Source organism: Scardinius erythrophthalmus, assembly GCF_964197995.2.
Source record: "Scardinius erythrophthalmus genome assembly, chromosome: 11".
Classification (NCBI taxonomy): domain Eukaryota; kingdom Metazoa; phylum Chordata; class Actinopteri; order Cypriniformes; family Leuciscidae; genus Scardinius; species Scardinius erythrophthalmus.
The window spans coordinates 27,238,544-27,257,647 of NC_138231.1; the positions used below are offsets into that span (position 1 = coordinate 27,238,544).

Sequence of the window (19,104 nt, forward strand, 5' to 3'; positions counted from 1 at the left end):
CTCCAAACCGCTTGTCTTTTTATGTAGGCTCGCAGGTATTGATGTAAAAATATTCAAATGAAATTTGACAACATTCAACATACTGTAAAATAAATTAAAAATGTGTTTAGACCTGTCAAGCCCATGTAAATTTTGGTTACGAATGTCGTGGGATTAAATGTTTTTGAGGTATTTATAGCACTCATGCATATAACTGGTTTGTTTTAGCCTTCAATATGACTTGTGGCAGATCCTTGTAGGCTATTTTCTGTGCAGACAAACATTAATTATTATACTAGACCTATAACAACATAATCATTATTACAGCACCTTTTCCCATCCATTTAACTTGCCACAAAATGTGTAATTTTAAGTTTTTTTATATATTTTTTTTTTATATTTTTTGTTTTCAGTTTTAAAATTATTTTTCTTTCTTTCTTTTTCTTTCTTTCTTTCTTTCTTTCTTTCTTTCTTTCTTTCTTTCTTTCTTTCTTTCTTTCTTTCTTTCTTTCTTTCTTTCTTTCTTTCTGCATCCCAAAAGTGAAATGAAACAAAACAACTCAATACACTTAACAATATTTTTTAATTACAAATACAAATTGTTTTTAATACATGAACATATCTTAAGTGCAAAGTTTGTGTCAGTAATGTATAATAAATAAGTGTGCTAAAATGCTACACAACTAATCATATGTTAGAACTAATGACAAAAACGTTTTATTCTAAATTAACTAAAACTGTAATTTAATGTCAGTCCAAAAAAAAAACAACCAAAAAAAAACAACAACAACAACAATATCTTTATCTACTACATTCTTAATATATATATAAAAAAACATACATAAATACAGCAAAAAGGCAAAACACATATTTCTGTTAGTAATTAGTAATGCTAGCTCATTTTGAGTACAATTAGTATGTAAGTGGCACTCTGTAGATAAACAAGATCAGTGCAGATTCAAGAAAGAGAGGGAGATTCAAAGGAAGCAGACGAAAGGCTCGAATCTAAGGTTGCTAATACTGCTGGTGTGCTCGTGGTTCTTAGGACTGGCTTTCAGTGTTTGGGTCCTCGTATATGTAACTGCCAACACCTCCGGTATTAACTCCTGAACAAAAACAGGGAGAAAATATCATGCTCGTATCATGATGAGCATATATATATTATTTAATATATATATATTAAATTGGAAAATGTACCTTTTGGCCCAAAAAGAACAGCATAACAGGGTTTATGGCAGTAGGGCTGGCCATCGTGCTGTAGTTTAAAACAGAACCCATGTACACTATTAAAAAATACTTGTTTTCACATTTCATTTCAGTTTGAGCTGCAGCTTTATGATATTACAAAGCACTGAAACAGGACATATACATGCAACCCATTCAGATTTTAATCTGACCAAATTAAATTTCAAATATATGCTAAATATAAACAGCATGGTGCAGGGAAATATGTTTTTCAAATTGAAAATATATTCAAGTAAAACCTTCAAATACTTATATATATATTGCACAATATAAAATTAAAATATGAAAACGGCCAAAAATATATGAGGAAATATATTTTTTAAATACAATTTTGATCAAATAAAAACATAAAAACAATATAAATGAAATTCTCATAATTCTTAAATTATCATAATGTTCCTCCACTCATTATTACATATTTGGGTCTTTAGCGACCCGGATCTATATCTAACTTGGATGAACAATAACAAAATAATAAAACAAAGCATATATCATTATCTTTTGGAACGTGGAAGGGTTCAATTTGAGCAGATGCTTTTTTCATACTGCATCTGGCTCAAATTCACAATCTCAACCATATTCACAAAACTATCATTTTCAATGTCTTCAAAGTCAATATTTTGATCGCTGACAGTTTCTTCACCAGATCCACCATCAAGTGACAGTAATATTTGATTGCGTTCAGTACTTGCTCTGCAGTACATCACTGAGTCATTTTAAGTTTTGCTGATGATACTTCCTATTTTGTTTGATACCTATTTTTGTTTACTTTTGTTTTCTGCCTGCAGTAACTATGAGTGAAACGTCACTTCATCATTGAGTATCAGACATTGCCACCGTGTACAATAAAGGTAAATTGCACTTATTCAGTCATCAGGGATTCAATTATTGTTGCGCAGAAAAAAATATATACTTACACTATTACATACCTCGGGTCGCTAGCGACCCTATACACTTTTTTTTTACAAAAAAATATAAAAAATAGAAAACAGACGTTCTTTTATAATTGTATTTATTTATTTTTTATTTAGATTGTTTATAATAGATTGTGGAATACTAAGAATGCTTATGTCCAACTTTAAAAAATGAATGACGGGGAGGGTAGTGAATGACATCGCGGGTCGATAAAGATCTGAGGCATACGTTTAAAGGGATAGTTCACCCAAAAATGAAAATTAGCCCATGATTTACTCACCCTCAAGTCCTCCTAGGTGTATATGACATTCTTCTTTCAGACGAATACAGTCGGAGTTATATAAAAAAAAATGTCCTGGCTCTTCCAAGCTTTATAATGGCAGTGAAGGGCCGTTTCTGTTTTGAAGTCCATAAAAGTGCATCTATCCATCATAAAAGTGCATCTATCCATCATAAACTAACTCCAAACGGCTCTGGTAGGTCAATAAAGGCCTTCTGAAGCGAAGCGATTCATTTGTGTAAGAAAAATATCCATATTAAAAACTTTATGAAGTAAAATAACTAAAGGACACATGAACATATACGAATTCAACTTAAGTCTAAGCGCAACTTAAGCGAGTAATGCGACGTACTGCTGATATTTACACTATGCCAAGACGCACTACACGCTACTTCCGACGTCACAAGTTGCTTAGGCGCAAGTAGACTGTGTATGGCCATTTGGCCTAGAAGCTAGAGTTTTACTTTGTAACGTGTTAAATATGAATATTTTTCTTATACAAACTCATCGCTTAGCTTCAGAAGGTCTTTATTAACCCCCCAGAGCTGCGTGGAGCACTTTTATGGATAGATGGATAGATGCACTTTTATGATGGATAGATGCACTTTTATGGACTTCAAAACAGAAACGGCCATTCACTGCCATTATAAAGCTTGGAAGAGCCAGGACATTTTTTTTATATAACTCCAATTGTCTTTGTCTGAAAGAAGAATATCATATACACCTAGCATGAGTAATAGCTTGAGGGTGAGTAAATCATGGGCTAATTTTCATTTTTGGGTGAACTATCCCTTTAAGAGTTAAAAGCACAGTAATAAAGCTGCAGTGTGTTTCTGTCACTCACCTCTGCATGGCTGCCAGGAGCCAGAGTCTTCTTGCACCTCTCACAGCGCAGACAGGGTCTGTGCCAGTCTTTACCCAGGGAACTGACCTTTTCAGCTGAAACACACAGGAAACACAGGCCCTTCTGTAAACATATGTCGACCACAACAAAATGCTAATGTATGTCCTGGCACTGCTGAACACACATGTCCCTGCACAAATCCATTTTTGGTGAACTTTAATGTCTGAATGTCAGCGCTTACCAAAGTATACTGTTTTGTTGCACCTTGGGCAGATGTTCGGCTCACCAGAGAACGAACTGAAACTTGCAGCTGGAGGAAATTAGGTGAATAATTATTCTTATACATAGCATTAATTTAAATAACTATAATTATAAATGTAAGACAATACAATACAGAATTCATTGTCCCCACTGATATTGTTCTAAAAAACACAGTAGAAGTAGATTTTCCCATGTAAATTGCTAGGTCATTATTGGGGTGTTCTTTAAGGCAAGACACTACAGGCAAAAACATTTAGAGATTTGGGGCTATTTGGCTTTTCATAACATGCTGATTCAGACTAGTGGAAACATCTAAAAAAATACACTTTTAAAGGGATAGTTCACCCAAAAATGAAAATTCCGTCATTAATTACTTGATTAATAAAATGATTCACCATAAAAATTTAAAAAACCTATGAACTTAAGTTTCTGTATTATTATCTACAGTAGTATAACCAGTATTTCAGACAAACTCACCCTTCACTGGACCCCTGGTAGCCCTTTTCTCTTCAGCCTTGGGTTTGGTTTCCATGGCAACAGGGGCAGCATCATCGTTGACAGGTGCTTCATAGACATATGATCCCGCCCCACCAATATTCACACCTACAGAGAGAAGACAATTGCTTCTTTTCTGATTCTGTTATATGGGAGGTTTTTTAAAAATTTTCAGTCTGTAAGAATTCAACATGGGCTTTAAATTCATGTAGCGTTAATCCATATCTCAAGATCGGAGATTTAAGAGATGAAACTGCTCCTGTGCAGGCTCTCTGTCTCATTAAGAAACAGTAGCATCAAAGGAGAGAGTGTCCTACTTGCTGCAAGCCCCACAAATTATGAATAGTTGGATCCAAGACACTAATTAGATGTACTGTACCTTTTGGTCCATAGAGGGCAGCATAGCATGGCTTGTGGCAGTATGGTTTCCCATCATGCTGTTAACAGTGGATAAAGCACATCACTGAGATTAATTAGGCATCCAGTTTCTGCCAACCTTGTCTGCTGTCATCAAAAATTAACACTCATGCTGTCCAAAGATTAGAGCATGAAATATTCTCAACATCGAAAGAGCAAACAACTGTACCGGCCCTTGTGAAAAAGACATACTTACAGAAATAATATACTTTAAAAGAACATCCTTAAGTGCAAACTGAATGTTTTGGACCTTTAACGGCATCTTATTTACAATTAAATGAATGTGTTATAGTTTGAATTTATATTAAATGCAATTAGTTTAACTTAATAGTGCTTTTTTGACCCACATAAGTAGGACTTAAGTACATCTTGCCATTTTCTCTATGGAGGCAGTGCCTCCTCAAAAAAAAAAAAAATTATGAGAAAATAATCCATATTACAAAAATAAAACAATGCAAATATTTCAAAATGTGACATTAAGAAGTGTATAAATCACTTCTTTTTTTTTTTTTTTTTTAAAGTAACACTGTCCAACAGCGGGTAAAGTTACAGTGGGACACTGCGTGTGTCTTGCCTCCCCTGAGCCCATTGACTTTTAACAGAGCCTCTAAAGCATGTGGAGGGTTTAGTGGGGGGTATTTAAGAATGAATGGGGAAAAGTCACGTGAGAGGAGGCAATGCCTCTATCACGTTATGATTGGTTATGATTAGTTATGATTGGTTCACTTGATAAATCCCACCTCTTGTTTTCGTGCGTGCAGATGTGTATTTTTTATTTTTTTTATGTAAACGTAAAGTGATATTTAACAAGTACCATGTGAATAGACATGACAACAACATTAATTACATTTATATATATATATATATATATATATATATATATATATATATATATATATATATATATATATATATGTGTGTGTGTGTGTGTATAAAAACGGAGGACTTTGCCTCTTCATTTCAGAACACATGCACATCACTGATGTAATTTCATAATTCAATTAAATTTCAATTCAGATTATTTGTAAGGCACATTTATAATCAACCTTGTTTGAACAAAGTGATGTACATAAAAAAGAGAGAAGGAAAATAAGAGCAATAAACACATAAAAGTTACAAAAGATTAAAAGCACAGAAGAAAAGGACATGGATTTGGAGCCAGCCACTGCGAAGGCACTGGCTTCATCTGTGGGAGACAGGAGATGATGATTTCGAGTAAGTGATGAGTTGTGAGTAACAATTAAGCCGGGAAGGTATTTAAGGGCTAGATTGTTGAGAGGTTTTAATCAAATAATATAATTTTAAAATCAATTCGGGTTTGGGATTGCAGCCAGTGCAGAGAGCGTAAAATTGGTGTGACATGATCTCGTTTGCGGCTTCCCGTGAGCAGACAGGCAGCCGCATTTTAGACCACTGGGAGATGAGAGATGGAGGAGAGAGGTAACCCGACATACAATGAATTACAGTAAATGAGTCGTGTTGAAATAAAGGTGTGAATAACAATTTCAAAACTATCCCTGCTTTAAAGGGTTTAACATTGGCTAACCGACGAAGATGCTAAAAGCTAGTGCTAACTATGACATTAATTTATTTATTTAATTTAAGACTACTATCTTGGTAAACTCCTAAATCTTTTTAACGTCAGATGTAAGGTACGGCGTGAGGGTGCCTACATCGATCACGTTATCATCAGAATGCTCTTTTGGCCCGAATTGGATAATTTGGGTTTTAACATTGTTAAGTAGCATAAAATTGTTAGTGAGCCACAATATGAGTTTGTGAAGACTTCCAATCTCTTATATGCAGAATTATAATTGTGTGTTATAGGTATGTAGAAGTGGAGAGGTGTCGTCCGCATAGCAGTGGTACGACACCCCAAATCTACTCATAACTGATCCATAATCGATCCCTGGGGTACACCACAGATGAGGAGAGTTGCCAAGGATGAATGAGCATCTATACTAACAGAAACTTCTATTAGACAGGAAAGACTGAAACCATTTGAGTACCGTACCTGTGATACCAATAGAAAGTTCCAGCCGAGATGAAAGCATCTTGTGGTCTAATTAGTCAAAAGCGAGCTCAAGTCTAAAAGCACTAAGACCACAGTACTTCTATTGTCTTTGAAATATGGTCTTTTAAGAAATGAGGTACACTACAAGTGCGCATATTTCAAATGGGGATGATATTTTCGCAGAACTAAGGCTCTTTGCACCGCTGATGACAGTGGGTCTCATTCACTAATAACTGCATGGATTATTTCTCATTTGTACGCACATGAGAATTTAGTCTAATTTACAACACGCGAGTATGCACGTGAATTTGTTCTCAATCTCGTTCTAATGTTAGTGAATTTAGAGTATTCTAAATGAGCGTGCGCGTGCACGAGATTAGTCATTTGATAATTTGCATAAAAGATGCCCAAACCATCTCCATATAAGGGCTTTCCACACAACCTTTCCTTTACAGCCTTTCAGTACTCTTGTCTACATGGGGCTCTCTGCAGACGTGCTCTCGCCAGATCCTTGAGAAATGTCAGTTGTGTCATTCTCAAAACCAGTTCAAACACAATAAACAACTTTTATACAGACCTTTCATTAGCCAGCTGTACATATGTGTATATTATTCAGAGAAAACTCACAGCTGAGGTTATAACGCAGCTTTTCCTACTCTTTCACTGTATATGATGAAATATGTTTTGCTCTGGATAATCTTCATTGCTGTGAGCTTCACAACAGCCATCTAACTGTGATAGAATCCAAGACCCAAAACAAGACTCAAAGATGGAACTGGCGGAGAGAAGAAGAAGGGCTGAGGACCATCTCCTCTACACCATCGTGGAGGATTTTGTGGAATATTCCCATCTGGTGAGCTGTTGCGATTCTATACTCAGTGCCTGCTTTCGGATGGGACTGCATGGCGATTTATTTAAAATTCTTTCTACCAGTAAATGCAATGTAGCCTAGCCTTGGTTGATTATATTAATTACGTCATCTGGCTAAATGGTTCTGATTTCGTGGTTGATGAAATTAGAGAGGACAATATAAAAGATCATCAAGTCCCATCCCAAAAATATTTGGGTGCTCCAGCTCACCCCAAGCCTGCGACTGAACCCTCCACATCCTTCAACAGCGGGACTATCCTACCCATTCCTCCAGTCTTCCCTCGAGCCCAGAAGATGGTTTAGAACAGCGCTGACCTAGCAGTGAAAGTGGTGGATCCTTCTATTATCTCCATCCGGGTGGCTCAGATGAAATCTTCCCCTCTCCCGTCCCCACTTCCAGAGTCCGCTTTCAAGTCTGTTCCAGTGAGGGAAATCTCAGAGTCTGTTTCAGTGAAAGAAATTCCCGTGTCTGTTCCAGTAAGAGAAATTCCCACGTCCGTTCCAGTGAGAGAAATTCCCACTTCTGTTCCAGTGAGTGAAATCTCAGAATTTGTTCCAGTCGCACCAGAGGACGCTCTGCCAAGGCCTGCTCCTAAGGACGTTGTGCCAGAGCCCGTGCGAGAGTCTGCTGCACCAGAGCCCGCTCCCGAGAAAGTAGCGCCAGATCCGGCTCCAGCCCCTGAGCCCGCTCAAACCCCTGAGCCCACTCAAGAACTATACGTCCTCGACCACAGTGGTTGAGCCAAGCTCCCGTGGCAAGGCCTGATCACCCCTGGCTCTCTGAACAGCCAGCACCTCCCTGGCTCCCTGAAAGGCCGGAGCCTCCATGGCTTCCTGAGCTGCTGGTACCTCCATGGCTCCCTTAGCTACCGGCACCTCCCTGGTCCCTTAAACTACCGGTACCATCCTGGAGACCACCTGACTTTCACCTGCCATGACTCCAGGACACCCTCCCTCCCTCCCCGGCTGGACTGGAATGTCAGGGTTATGTTCTTTTTGTGTTTTCGTTTTGTTCACTTTCTGTTTGCTTGTTTTCCTTTGACCCAGTTTTCCCATGTGTTTTCATTGGTTTATCTTATTCACCTGTCCCTCGTCAGTTAACTCATCAGCCACCTTTGTTTACCCTTATGTATTTAAGCCCTCAGTTTCTGTCTGTTCCTTATCTTGGATTGTTTTATGTTTATTTTATGTGGTTGTGATACCTGTTTCTTGAGCTTACCTGTGTCATTTTGATTTATTTATTAAAGGATTGTTTGCTCTGATAATCTTCATCGTCGTGAGCTTCACTACAGCCACCTAACCGTGACAGCCGCACAGAGACAGTTGTCCCTAATTTTTTTTGTAAATTTAGAATACATTTTAGTATGAACGTTTTTAGTGAATGATTTGTTTGTGAAAACTTTTGTGCGCAGATCTCATACACAAATTTGTGCGTACACATGCTTAGTGAATGAGACCCAGTGTGTTATAATCAGTGAATTATCTGCATTATTATCTAAAACAGACAGCCCTGCCCACACTCGCTGAGGGTGAGCTGCAGCTGGCCTCTGTCATTTTTGATGAGAATTTGGAAAAGGATTATCTCTGTAGTCTCCCATCTCCACTAGTTTCGCTCAGCTCCAAGACTCCTGGATCTCCAGTAATCCTGCCTAGCATTCCCTCCCACCTCCTCTACTAATGACAGCCAGTTCCTCTGCCCCGCCTCCGCTGTTTCCCTTCAGTCCCTCGGCTCCTACTCCGACCCCACTCTGCTGTGTGGATCTGCATGGGATCTTCCGGTCTCCAGCTCCACTTTGGCAAGAGGATCCCCTGGCTCCGCCTCCAGCCTGTCACTCTACCTCAGCTTGTCGACCAGTTGACTTCACCTTGGCTCGTCCCTCCATAGGCTCCACCAAGAACCGTTGTGCTTACGGCTCCACCGGGCTCCCTCATCCCTCTAGCACTGCCTTGGTCAGTTATTGCTCCGCCTGTGACACGGACTTCTGGGCCTTCAGCTGTGCTTTATCCCTCCACTCATTTGGCTCCGCCAGGCTCTGCTTTTCCTCCGGCTCCACCTTGGTCCTCAGTCCCACCAATACCTGTCAAGTATCTTTCCCGCCGTCCTCCTGTATTAGTATTTTCCCATAAATCTCCCGTATTTTAACCTGCGTTATTAAAAAATAATAATACCCTGGGCCCGGGCGGAGTAAAAAAACCCCAAAACATTCCCAATCTGAGCTCTGTCTCTAGCCTCGCGATAACTGCCACCTGCAGTAGCCTACTACAGGTACTGTAGGTGGCAGTTGTCACGAGGTTAGTGTGTGAGGTCAGATGATGAGTGACAACGCGGGAAAAAAAAGAAAAAAAAACAGAGACGGATGATGGACGCTACAACAGACGCAAGGCACTCCTGCCAAAAAAACAAAACCCTCATGTAAATACCGCGAATGCAAAGTCTGCAACAAATTTGTACAATAACTCACTAAAAGAGTAAAGAAAAGTTATGTGAAATGAAAAGAAAAACTGTAAAAGAAAAGCAATATGAAATGAAAAGAATGTGTGGAATGAAAATAAAATGTAAATGTAAAGACAAGCAATGTTAAATGAACAGAAAATATGCAAATAAGCCTTTAAATAAATGCTCTTCATATATACCCGTTTGTGTCTTCATTTAGGTTATAATGAATGTTCACAGCATGTCAATGTCAACAAAGGTAGGCCTATCATTGGCTTTATGCACAGCTGCACTACTTCCTGAACTTCAGCCAGCTCCTTTGTTTCCTGTCTGCCATTATTGGACAAACTGATTAATCCAGGTGTGCCTGACCTCAGTAGTCACAACAACAACAACAATCAGACACACCTGGATTAATCAGTTTGTCCAATAATGGCAGACAGGAAACAAAGGAGCTGGATGAAGTTCAGGAAGTAGTGCAGCTGTGCATAAAGCCAACTGTAGTTTGTAAGTGGTTGACAAGTGGTGATTTTAGCTTTCTTGTACACCTGTCTTAAAATGTAAGGGATACTGGAGCTTGGTTGGGGTGGTGGGACTGCTCGCGGTGGGCGCCGGAAAATTTCCCTTATTTTCAAATCCAAAACTTGACAGGTATGGTCCCACCGGCTCCATCGCAGTCCCCTGGCACCCTGGTTCCACCTCAGATGCCTGTCACTGTGACTCCGCCTTGGTCTCCTGGTCCATTGGTGTTGGCAGGTCTCATCGGTTCTGCCTGGGTCTCCACCTCTATCGGCTCTGTCTCCATCTGTCGTCCCTCCACCTGCCAAATCGCCATCATGGCTTCTCCCTCTTCCAACTCTGCCGTGGGCCTTCGTCCTGGCTATGGTCTCGGTTCCCACCTGGCTCATCCTGCTCTCCTCTCCTCCCTGGCTCCTCCCACCATCACTGCTGCCTTGATTTCTCCCACCACCATCTCCTCTTGTCTCCTGCCCTTTGCCAGCCCCTCGTCCTCCTCCAGAGTCTCCGCCCTCCCTCTCTCATCAGTTTAAACTATCCTCGGCGTGAGGACGTGCCGGAAGGGGGAACTAATATAACAGTAATACTCTGTTTATTTCTGTTTTATTATCATGCTGTTTTGGCTTTTCCTGTTTGCCTGTCTGCCTGTCTGTGTTCCCTATTAGTTTACATAGTCCCTAATTAATTACGCACCTGTTTCTGTTCAGTTCATTCATTACCACTTCTTGTATATTTAAGTCCTTTATTTAACCTATATTTAAGTTTCCTTAGTTCTGTGTTCCTTGTCATCTTTGAATAATGTGGTTATGTTACTCTGTTCTCCTGCATGTTCTCTCTTAAATATTATTATTAAAATACTGTTTATTTTGTACTCCTTTTGTAATCTTCGTGCGCTCATTATAACCACCTAACGTGATACCAATAAGATAATCTGAAGAGTTTGGTTCCAAAACGCGATAAATCCATTTTAATTTGAGTAAAAATGTGTTTTCTTTACCAAGAAAGTGGCAAGATGAAAACCACTATTTTCTGTTTCAAACTATCACATAGCATCATTAGGTTATAATAACATAAAAAATTCAAATCCAGATTTTGATTTTCAAAGATTTATTATAAAAATGTATTATTTTTTCCCCAAAATGCAATAAATTCATGACACTTTTTTTTTTCAAAATGCAATTAATCCACTGAATCAATATAAAAGTTATTTTTCATATTGAAACTGTTGAAAATACACAACAAATTAAGTTGATCCACATATGACAGCCTCAGAACTCGGTCAATACTAATCATATATGCAGGCACTGGACTAAAAATACATTCAATCAGCCATCGCTTGGAAATACCTCCTGAACTTTTTTGACGGCGATCAGCTGTAATGGCTTGGTCCTGCTTGGTTTTCGTTGACTTTGAGTAAAACAATTGAAAGTTTTTTCAAAAGATCCCCTGGGGTCAACGTGTCAGCGTGACAGAAGTTTGATGCTGTCGTGTGAGAACAAGCAACAGTCTGCATTTTTCCTCCTCCCGAGTGCCTCATCTTCTTAATCTCCTCACGTAAATGATTAGATTTCGATGGCTTACGTTTCTTCCCAACCGCAGAAACCACCACAGGTTCATCAATGCCGTCAAAATTATAATTTTTTTTGTTTGTTTGTTGATCAAAAAGTACATAGTAGTTAAGGGAAACTAGGATGCCAGGTGTATTCAAAGCACCGCCATTATGGTTTACAATGCGTGGAATGGTGCGCTGTGATTGGTTGAGCAGATTTATCGCATTCTGCGAGAAGGGAGACTGGTGTTTGTCGCGGTTTGGAAAGAAAGGGAGAAAACATGACACGGCGGATATCGCATTTTACGTAAAATTAAAAATGTACTTTTCAATACCGACCTATACAATACAGATTTTTGAGGGAACCCCATTTTCTTTTTTAAATGGCGTTTATCGCGTTTTGGAACCAAACTCTTCATCTGCTTCTGCTACATAAAACTTACAAACAGACTATTTTGCTAAGCAACAGTGAGGAAGAGAGTGGAGAGGAAGAGTCCAGAACCAGCTCTCTTTACGCTTGGTTTTGTGTGATTAACAACATTGCTAATACAAAAATCTGAATGGCTGTTTGAAAACATGTAAATACTGTTTGGCTTTTTTCCCCCGCAGGTTAGAAACAGAAAGTCGCACAGCACTGTTTTGTGGACCACAGCAACCGGGATGGCCTCTATATTTCTGCTTTTCTATAACAGCCACCTACTGTCAGAGAGTTTTCATGTTTTTGCATTGTTGTTATTGTTTTGATATTTGGAACAGCACTCTTGCTCATGTAATATTACTTAATTGTATACATTTTCAGACTGTAAACCAATATTAATATACAGGTAGGAAAAGGGGGGATGGGTTTATGTTTTTTTTTTAATGGGGTTTTATCTTCTTCAGCACTTTCTTTTTCTCAGTTTTTTAGCTGCCTTACTCTCACCTCTGCATGTCCTCCTGGATTCAGGGTCTTGTTACAGCGTTCACACTTCAGACAGAATTTGTGCCAGTCTTTCCCCAGAGATGTCACTTTCTCCGCTACAAAACACAAAAAGATTTATCCCCTTTACAGATCATCATTCGTTTGAAGATGTACATTTAAATGATGGTTTAAGAGGCTCTTTGGATAAAAGTGTTAACTCTCTCCACTGAAGCAAATAAATTCATTATAACAATTGAGCTGAAATTACTTTGTAGAGACTCTTACTGTAATGGTGCCTGGCAAAGATCAGAGCTTCTATGAAATAGTGGTTTGAGTCTTGCTTGAGACTGTCTCGTTAGAAAAACAAAAAAGGCTATGAACCACATACAGATTTATTTAGATAACACATAGTTAGTTATGTTGCACATATTAAAGTCACCATGAAATCAAAATTGACAATTCTTATTTTTTAAATGGAATATTGCAGTGTTTATTATAAATAATTTATCTGTGCACATATTTTTTCTTACATTTCATGTGCACTTGTAATATTTAATAGAAGTACCTTCCCCCTCCTTCTTAGTGACATCTCTTCTAACAAACCACAACCGTACAATCAATTCCCAATGCATAAAATCATATCCCAACCTTTTTTTGTCTTGTTCGTGAATCCGTTTCACTCGAATATATGTCACAACATGGAAGAAAAGACTTATCGCAGTTTCTTTTTCATGCCGACTTTAATGCGTGTCCAATAAGAAATAATATGAATATGCCTAATGTCCATCTGTTTACTGTCTCATAGATTACATCAGGGATATGTGGATGAGTGAAGGTCTTATCAAACCTGACCCCTTCATATCGAGGCCAGTATATTCCAGGCACATGCCTGAGGGAGCACAGAACACCCTCATGAGCCGTTCTTCACAGAGCAGACATCACATCATGTCAGTGTGAGTCAAGACTGAAGAACAGCACAATCACATTTTAGGTCAAACTTTGTGAAATCCATTCAGGGATGTTTGGGGAAGTATGTTTATTTTTATGTGTTCTATTGCAGGATGTTGCCTCAGGGTAACAAATCCATTTTCTTCAATTTGCAAGCACGAGATGCATATAACACAATAAAACAGCTAATAAAGAAGGGACGACTTTGGATAAACCAATAAAAAGGGTTTCTTTTCCTACACTATATTCTAGTGAATAATTGTCTTAAAAAAAAAAAAAAAAAAAAAAATATATATATATATATATATATATATATATATATATATATATATATATATATATATATATAATAAGAAATGTTTCTTGAGCATCAAGTCAGCATATCAGAATGATTTCTGAAGGATCATGCGACACTAGAGACTGGACTAGTGATGAACAGGAATAATGACATTTTAAAACATATTAAATTGGAAAACAGTTATTTTACATACTGTTTTGACACCTCTGCTGTTTTACTGTATTTTTTGATCAATCATTTGCAGGTTTGGTGAGCACAAGACCCTAAATGTATAATGCGTACAGTATATAATTAAATGCATCAAATTGAATGGAATGCAGTAGATATGGACCCAGTCACTGCTACTTTCTGGCATGTAGCAGTTTGGCATCTTCCATTGGCATGTAGTGTTGTTTCTAGGCAACTAGCTAAAATGGAAATATATTTATTTATTATAATATATTATTAATTTAATATATATATATATATATATTAATAACATTGTTTTTCAGCATTTATTTTTGCCTTTTGATCTCCATTTCATGCTAAATGCATGCAATTCTGTCTTCAATCGTATCTGGCAGAACAGGTTGAAAAACTAAACGTTTTGTGGTGCAGACAAATGTGCAGAGAGTTGAACAGACAGTAGTCCTTGTCTCTAGATTTGCTGTTCTGCTTAATGGTTGCATGATGTCCACCTGAGTATCAAATTAGCTATTTCCACAGTGAGGATATGCATGGCAAATTTCAGTCTGACAGAAAGTTGCAGAGGTCGCAAACACTTTAGAAACAAAACTGAAAAAGAGTTTTAGATAAACTAATAATCGAAATAATCTAATAACTTAAAAGTTGGTATGAAACAAGACACGATTGTATTTTCTTTCCTATTGTGACATATATTTGAGTGAAACGAGTGAAATCGAACAAGAAAAAAAAGAGCGTGACTTGATCTTGACAAATGGGACAAGATTGGATCATTGGATGGTTGTGGTTTGCTATTGGACGATCTCATGTGAGTGACATCAGGTTGCCCCGCCCTCACGTCAGTAAACACATCATCAGATAAGAGAAGAGGGAGGGGATGTTATTTTGATTAAATATTAGGAGAGTACATGAAAAAAAAAAAAAAAGGATAATTTATGCGATATTGATTTCATGGTGTCTTTAAAGGGTTAGTTCACCCTAAATGAAAATGCTGTCATTAATTACTTACCCTCATGTTGTTCCAAACCTGTGAGACCTTCGTTCATCTTCGGAACACAAATGAAGATATTTTTGATGAAATCCGAGAGCTTTCTGACTCCCCTATAGACAGCAACGTCATAACCACTTTCAAGGCCCAGAAAGGAAGTAAAGACATCGTTAAAATAGTCCATGTGACTACCGTGGCGTCAACCTCAGTGTCAGAGACTGACAGGGAAGAGAAGAAATTGTTGAATAAAGTCATTTTCTTTTTTTGCACACAAAAAGTATTCTTGTCGCTTCATAACGTTAAGGTTGAACCACTTTAGTCACATGGACTATTTTAACGATGTCTTTAGTACATTTCTGGGCCTTGAAAGTGGTTATGACGTTGTTGTCTATGGAGGGACAGAAAGCTCTCAGATTTCATCAAAAAGATCTTCATTTTGTGTTTCAAAGATGAACAAATCTCTCACAGGGTTATTAATGAGATAAATGTATTTTTTGGGTGAACTAACTCTTTAAGGAAAAAAAGGTTACTTGAAGAAAAAAGATTGAAGAGAGAAAGTCCTGCACACATCAGAGGATAAAGAAGTGGTTCGCTTCAGCAATAGCCTTATGGCATAACTGCACAATTATGTGGGCAAAAAGGGTGTTCCTCCACTGAAAGCCATTTAAAAGTAGCCGTGTGCCAGGTTGAGTACTTAAAGACTTTATGTGGTATTCAATTTAATAGGAATGCTTTTTCCAGGTCACACTACTCAGCTGTTCAAGTCTCATGAGAGCTAGTAGCAGCCAGAGACAAAGTAGATTCTCACTTGTTAATTATTAGGCTATAGTGCTCAGTGGGAGGGAGTCAGCTCAGACTCAGCATATGATATTAGCACGGACAATTTTTTTTATATGAATTCAATTCAATGATATTTAAGTCCTCCTGTGGTGAAAATCAAGTTTTTAATGCTGTTTATATGTCTATGTGGTGTGTTTAATAGAAACCATGTGCAAATTCATTAGTTACCAGCATTGCTGAGTATTTTCTCCTTAAAACTGCAGTGAACCAAAGACAGTCTCAAAAACACGGTTTGAAATCGCTGGTGTCTCTGACGTCACAAACTAGTGTAACCAATCAGATCAGCGTGTGATCGGCAATGAGTGGATCTCTGAGCTGGTGCGAGTGAGTGGAGGCGGGGCTAATTTGCATATTCATAGAACCGCGTATACTAAATGAGGCAAGGGTGTAGAGTTACATTCAGGCTATTTTAAGGCAAGAATAAATTTGTTTTAAAGGATTTTTTTTTTTTAAATATGTCATTTTGGTGATTAAAGATGAGTTTTAAGGGATACAATTGACTACAGGGGGACTTTAAGATGCGTTTTGGTCGATCGGATCTCAACAAGACAAGGGAGACACATTCCCATTTACACCTGGTGTTTTAATCCGTCTCTTTTGTCCACTTTCAACCACTTCTGTCCTGATTTCTTTAAGGGGAGGGTCTATGGGCGGGTAAATGTATGTTTTTTTTTTCCAGATCTTTCAATCTTATGGACTAAATAAGGTTGCACAATATACATATGAACACGAAGCAGAAAAACACAAGGAGAGCAGCAGTTTTAGTTTCTGCTCTGACAGCCGCTAAGACCACGCCAAACGCTGTGAGTGTGTGTTAGAAATCAGGAATGGTGAGAGAACATTGTGCTTGGTACATTTTTCGTCTTCCAACCAAACCGAAAAAGTTTAAGTCCCGTCTGGCTACGCTTCCCATAATGTTTACGCATTATCTCAGAAGGCAGAGAGATGGTCTTTTGTGGCTGCTCGAATGCATTTGACCACACGAGTGTCTACACTATGAAAGCAATCCGATCGAATGTGGACGAAAGTGGACAAAAGAGATGGATTAAAACACCAGGTGTAAACAGGTTTGTGTCTCCCTCGTCTACTTGTGATCCGATCGACCAAAACGCATCTTAATACCAAGTGTAAACAGGGCCATAGATGTTGAGCGTCATGGTGTGTTGCTCAAAACTAATGCTGTTCATTTACAGTGAGAGTATGTTTTAGTATAAAAATGAAACCTCGTAGGGAGTTTTACAAAAAAATGATTCTAGCCGACAGCTGTTAATGATAAATAATAAATTAATTTAATGATTAATTACACTGTAGGGACAAATGCCAAATGACACCTGCAGTTTAAATTCAACCAGAGAAGATAAAGAGGAAGAAAAAAGCAGAGCACTGTTTAACATAGTCCAATAAATCAAAATGTGGCACACACTACATTCACAGGAGGCTTTTTGAGAATGAAAGGAAAGTAAAGGCCTATAAATAATGTATAGACTGGACAGAAGAGTGTCGAAGTGTTAACCGCATTAAATGGGTCAAACCAGATTAAAACTGAATGTTCAATCTAGTTATGCACTTCAATTTGTGGTGGTGTTGTATTGGCTGATGCTAATTATTTCACTCATAGCTGATCACATTAAAAAATGAAAAGGTATTCAGTCTAGTATACGAATATGAACCTGAGTTGTTATAGACTATTGAAAATCCACCTGATTATTATATTTACCTATTGTATAGTCACCCGTTTTAACTAAATAATATAAACTATGGGATTCTGAGCTCTAAGAGTCATGTAGCCTAATACACAGTTATACACTTTCATTCATCCCGATTCTGCATTTCATGCGTCATACATTATTAAATCAGTAATAACCAAAAGCTCTCTCCCTCTCGTTCATATTGGTGATTTCCATGGTATTTATTTCACTGCACCACTTCAAAATGCATTGTATCTCAAATCTCAGCAGATAAAATAGTTTTATTAGCCGCAGCGTCTGTAATCAGGTGTACAAATCTTAATCATAAAACGTAATTAATTTAGTAAGAATATCGTGCACTCGTGATTAGACAGTTAATTATCAAGCCCACACTGTGTGGTTTGTAGACGTTAACGCATACCACGATAAATGAGAATGAAAGTAGGCTAAATTCACACTACATCATGACATCTACGTTGCAGACAGCGTGTGCATTGTTTAATTCATGGGATTTTGAAAAGGAAGCAAAATTGGCGACTTACCAAAATAAACAGTTTTGTCACATTTGGGACATTTTGATGCCATGTTCCGTGCAAAGCTAGGGTTTCCTTTTGATATGAGCAAGTTCTCTTTAATTTAGATCTGATACAGTAAATACGACTCCTTCGTTCTTAGCGATGCTTGAAGCTCGAGCGCATCCTCTATTTCAATATTGCCAGCGCGAGCGCGGATACTCCCTCGATGACGTCAGGGGGCTAGTGAATGTGCTCACCCTTCATTTCATTAAACTACTGATGTCTGCTCTCTCCCCCTCTGTCTGCAGAGCTATACAGCACAGACATAATGGAAATTATATAAAATATTATATAATGTAAATATTAATATACAAATATTAACCTAACCACACTGGATGAATACCTTTTCATTTTTTATGTGAACAGCTTTGAGTGAAAAGGCTATTGATCAACCAATACAACACCACCACAAATTTAAACTGTAAGTAAATACAGACTATCTCGTTTAAGATGATTACAATTTTGAAATTGAGATCTCATGCAGCTATGACTGAGACGTACTCAATTATTTAATATTTTTGCTTAATAATTAAATGTCATGTAAACCCTTTTTCTTAGTCAATGTTCTTAAATCAATGTGCTGATTCCAAATCTAATATCAGGTAACACGGTTGCTTATCCTTTATTAAATGGTGAGGTGTATTATTTTATGTATTAGTAATATATTTTAGACTTTTGCCCTACATTTTGTCATCTTGAATTTATTTTTTAAATTTCCAAATATTAATATAGGGGTAGCAGGACACACTCTTATAAATAAAGGTTCCAAAAGAAACATTTTGGATTCCCCAAAAAACATTTCAGAGAACAGTTCTTAAAGCCCCCCTGCATTCAATAATTGCATCCCTTAAAACTCATCTTTTA

General features: G+C 37.8%; 1 protein-coding gene across 1 annotated transcript; it reads right to left on the reverse strand.

Moving 5' to 3' along the window:
* Positions 1-544: 544 nt before the first annotated feature.
* crip2l (cysteine-rich protein 2-like) lies at positions 545-18,414 on the reverse strand. Its single transcript, XM_081377791.1, has 8 exons — positions 18,208-18,414; positions 12,742-12,836; positions 4,399-4,456; positions 4,002-4,127; positions 3,505-3,573; positions 3,264-3,358; positions 1,177-1,234; positions 545-1,085 (listed from the first exon to the last, which is right to left on the reverse strand). Exons 1-8 carry the CDS (start codon positions 18,248-18,250, stop codon positions 1,021-1,023), a joined length of 609 nt encoding a protein of 202 aa, XP_081233917.1. The 5' UTR covers positions 18,251-18,414; the 3' UTR covers positions 545-1,020.
* Positions 18,415-19,104: the final 690 nt, after the last annotated feature.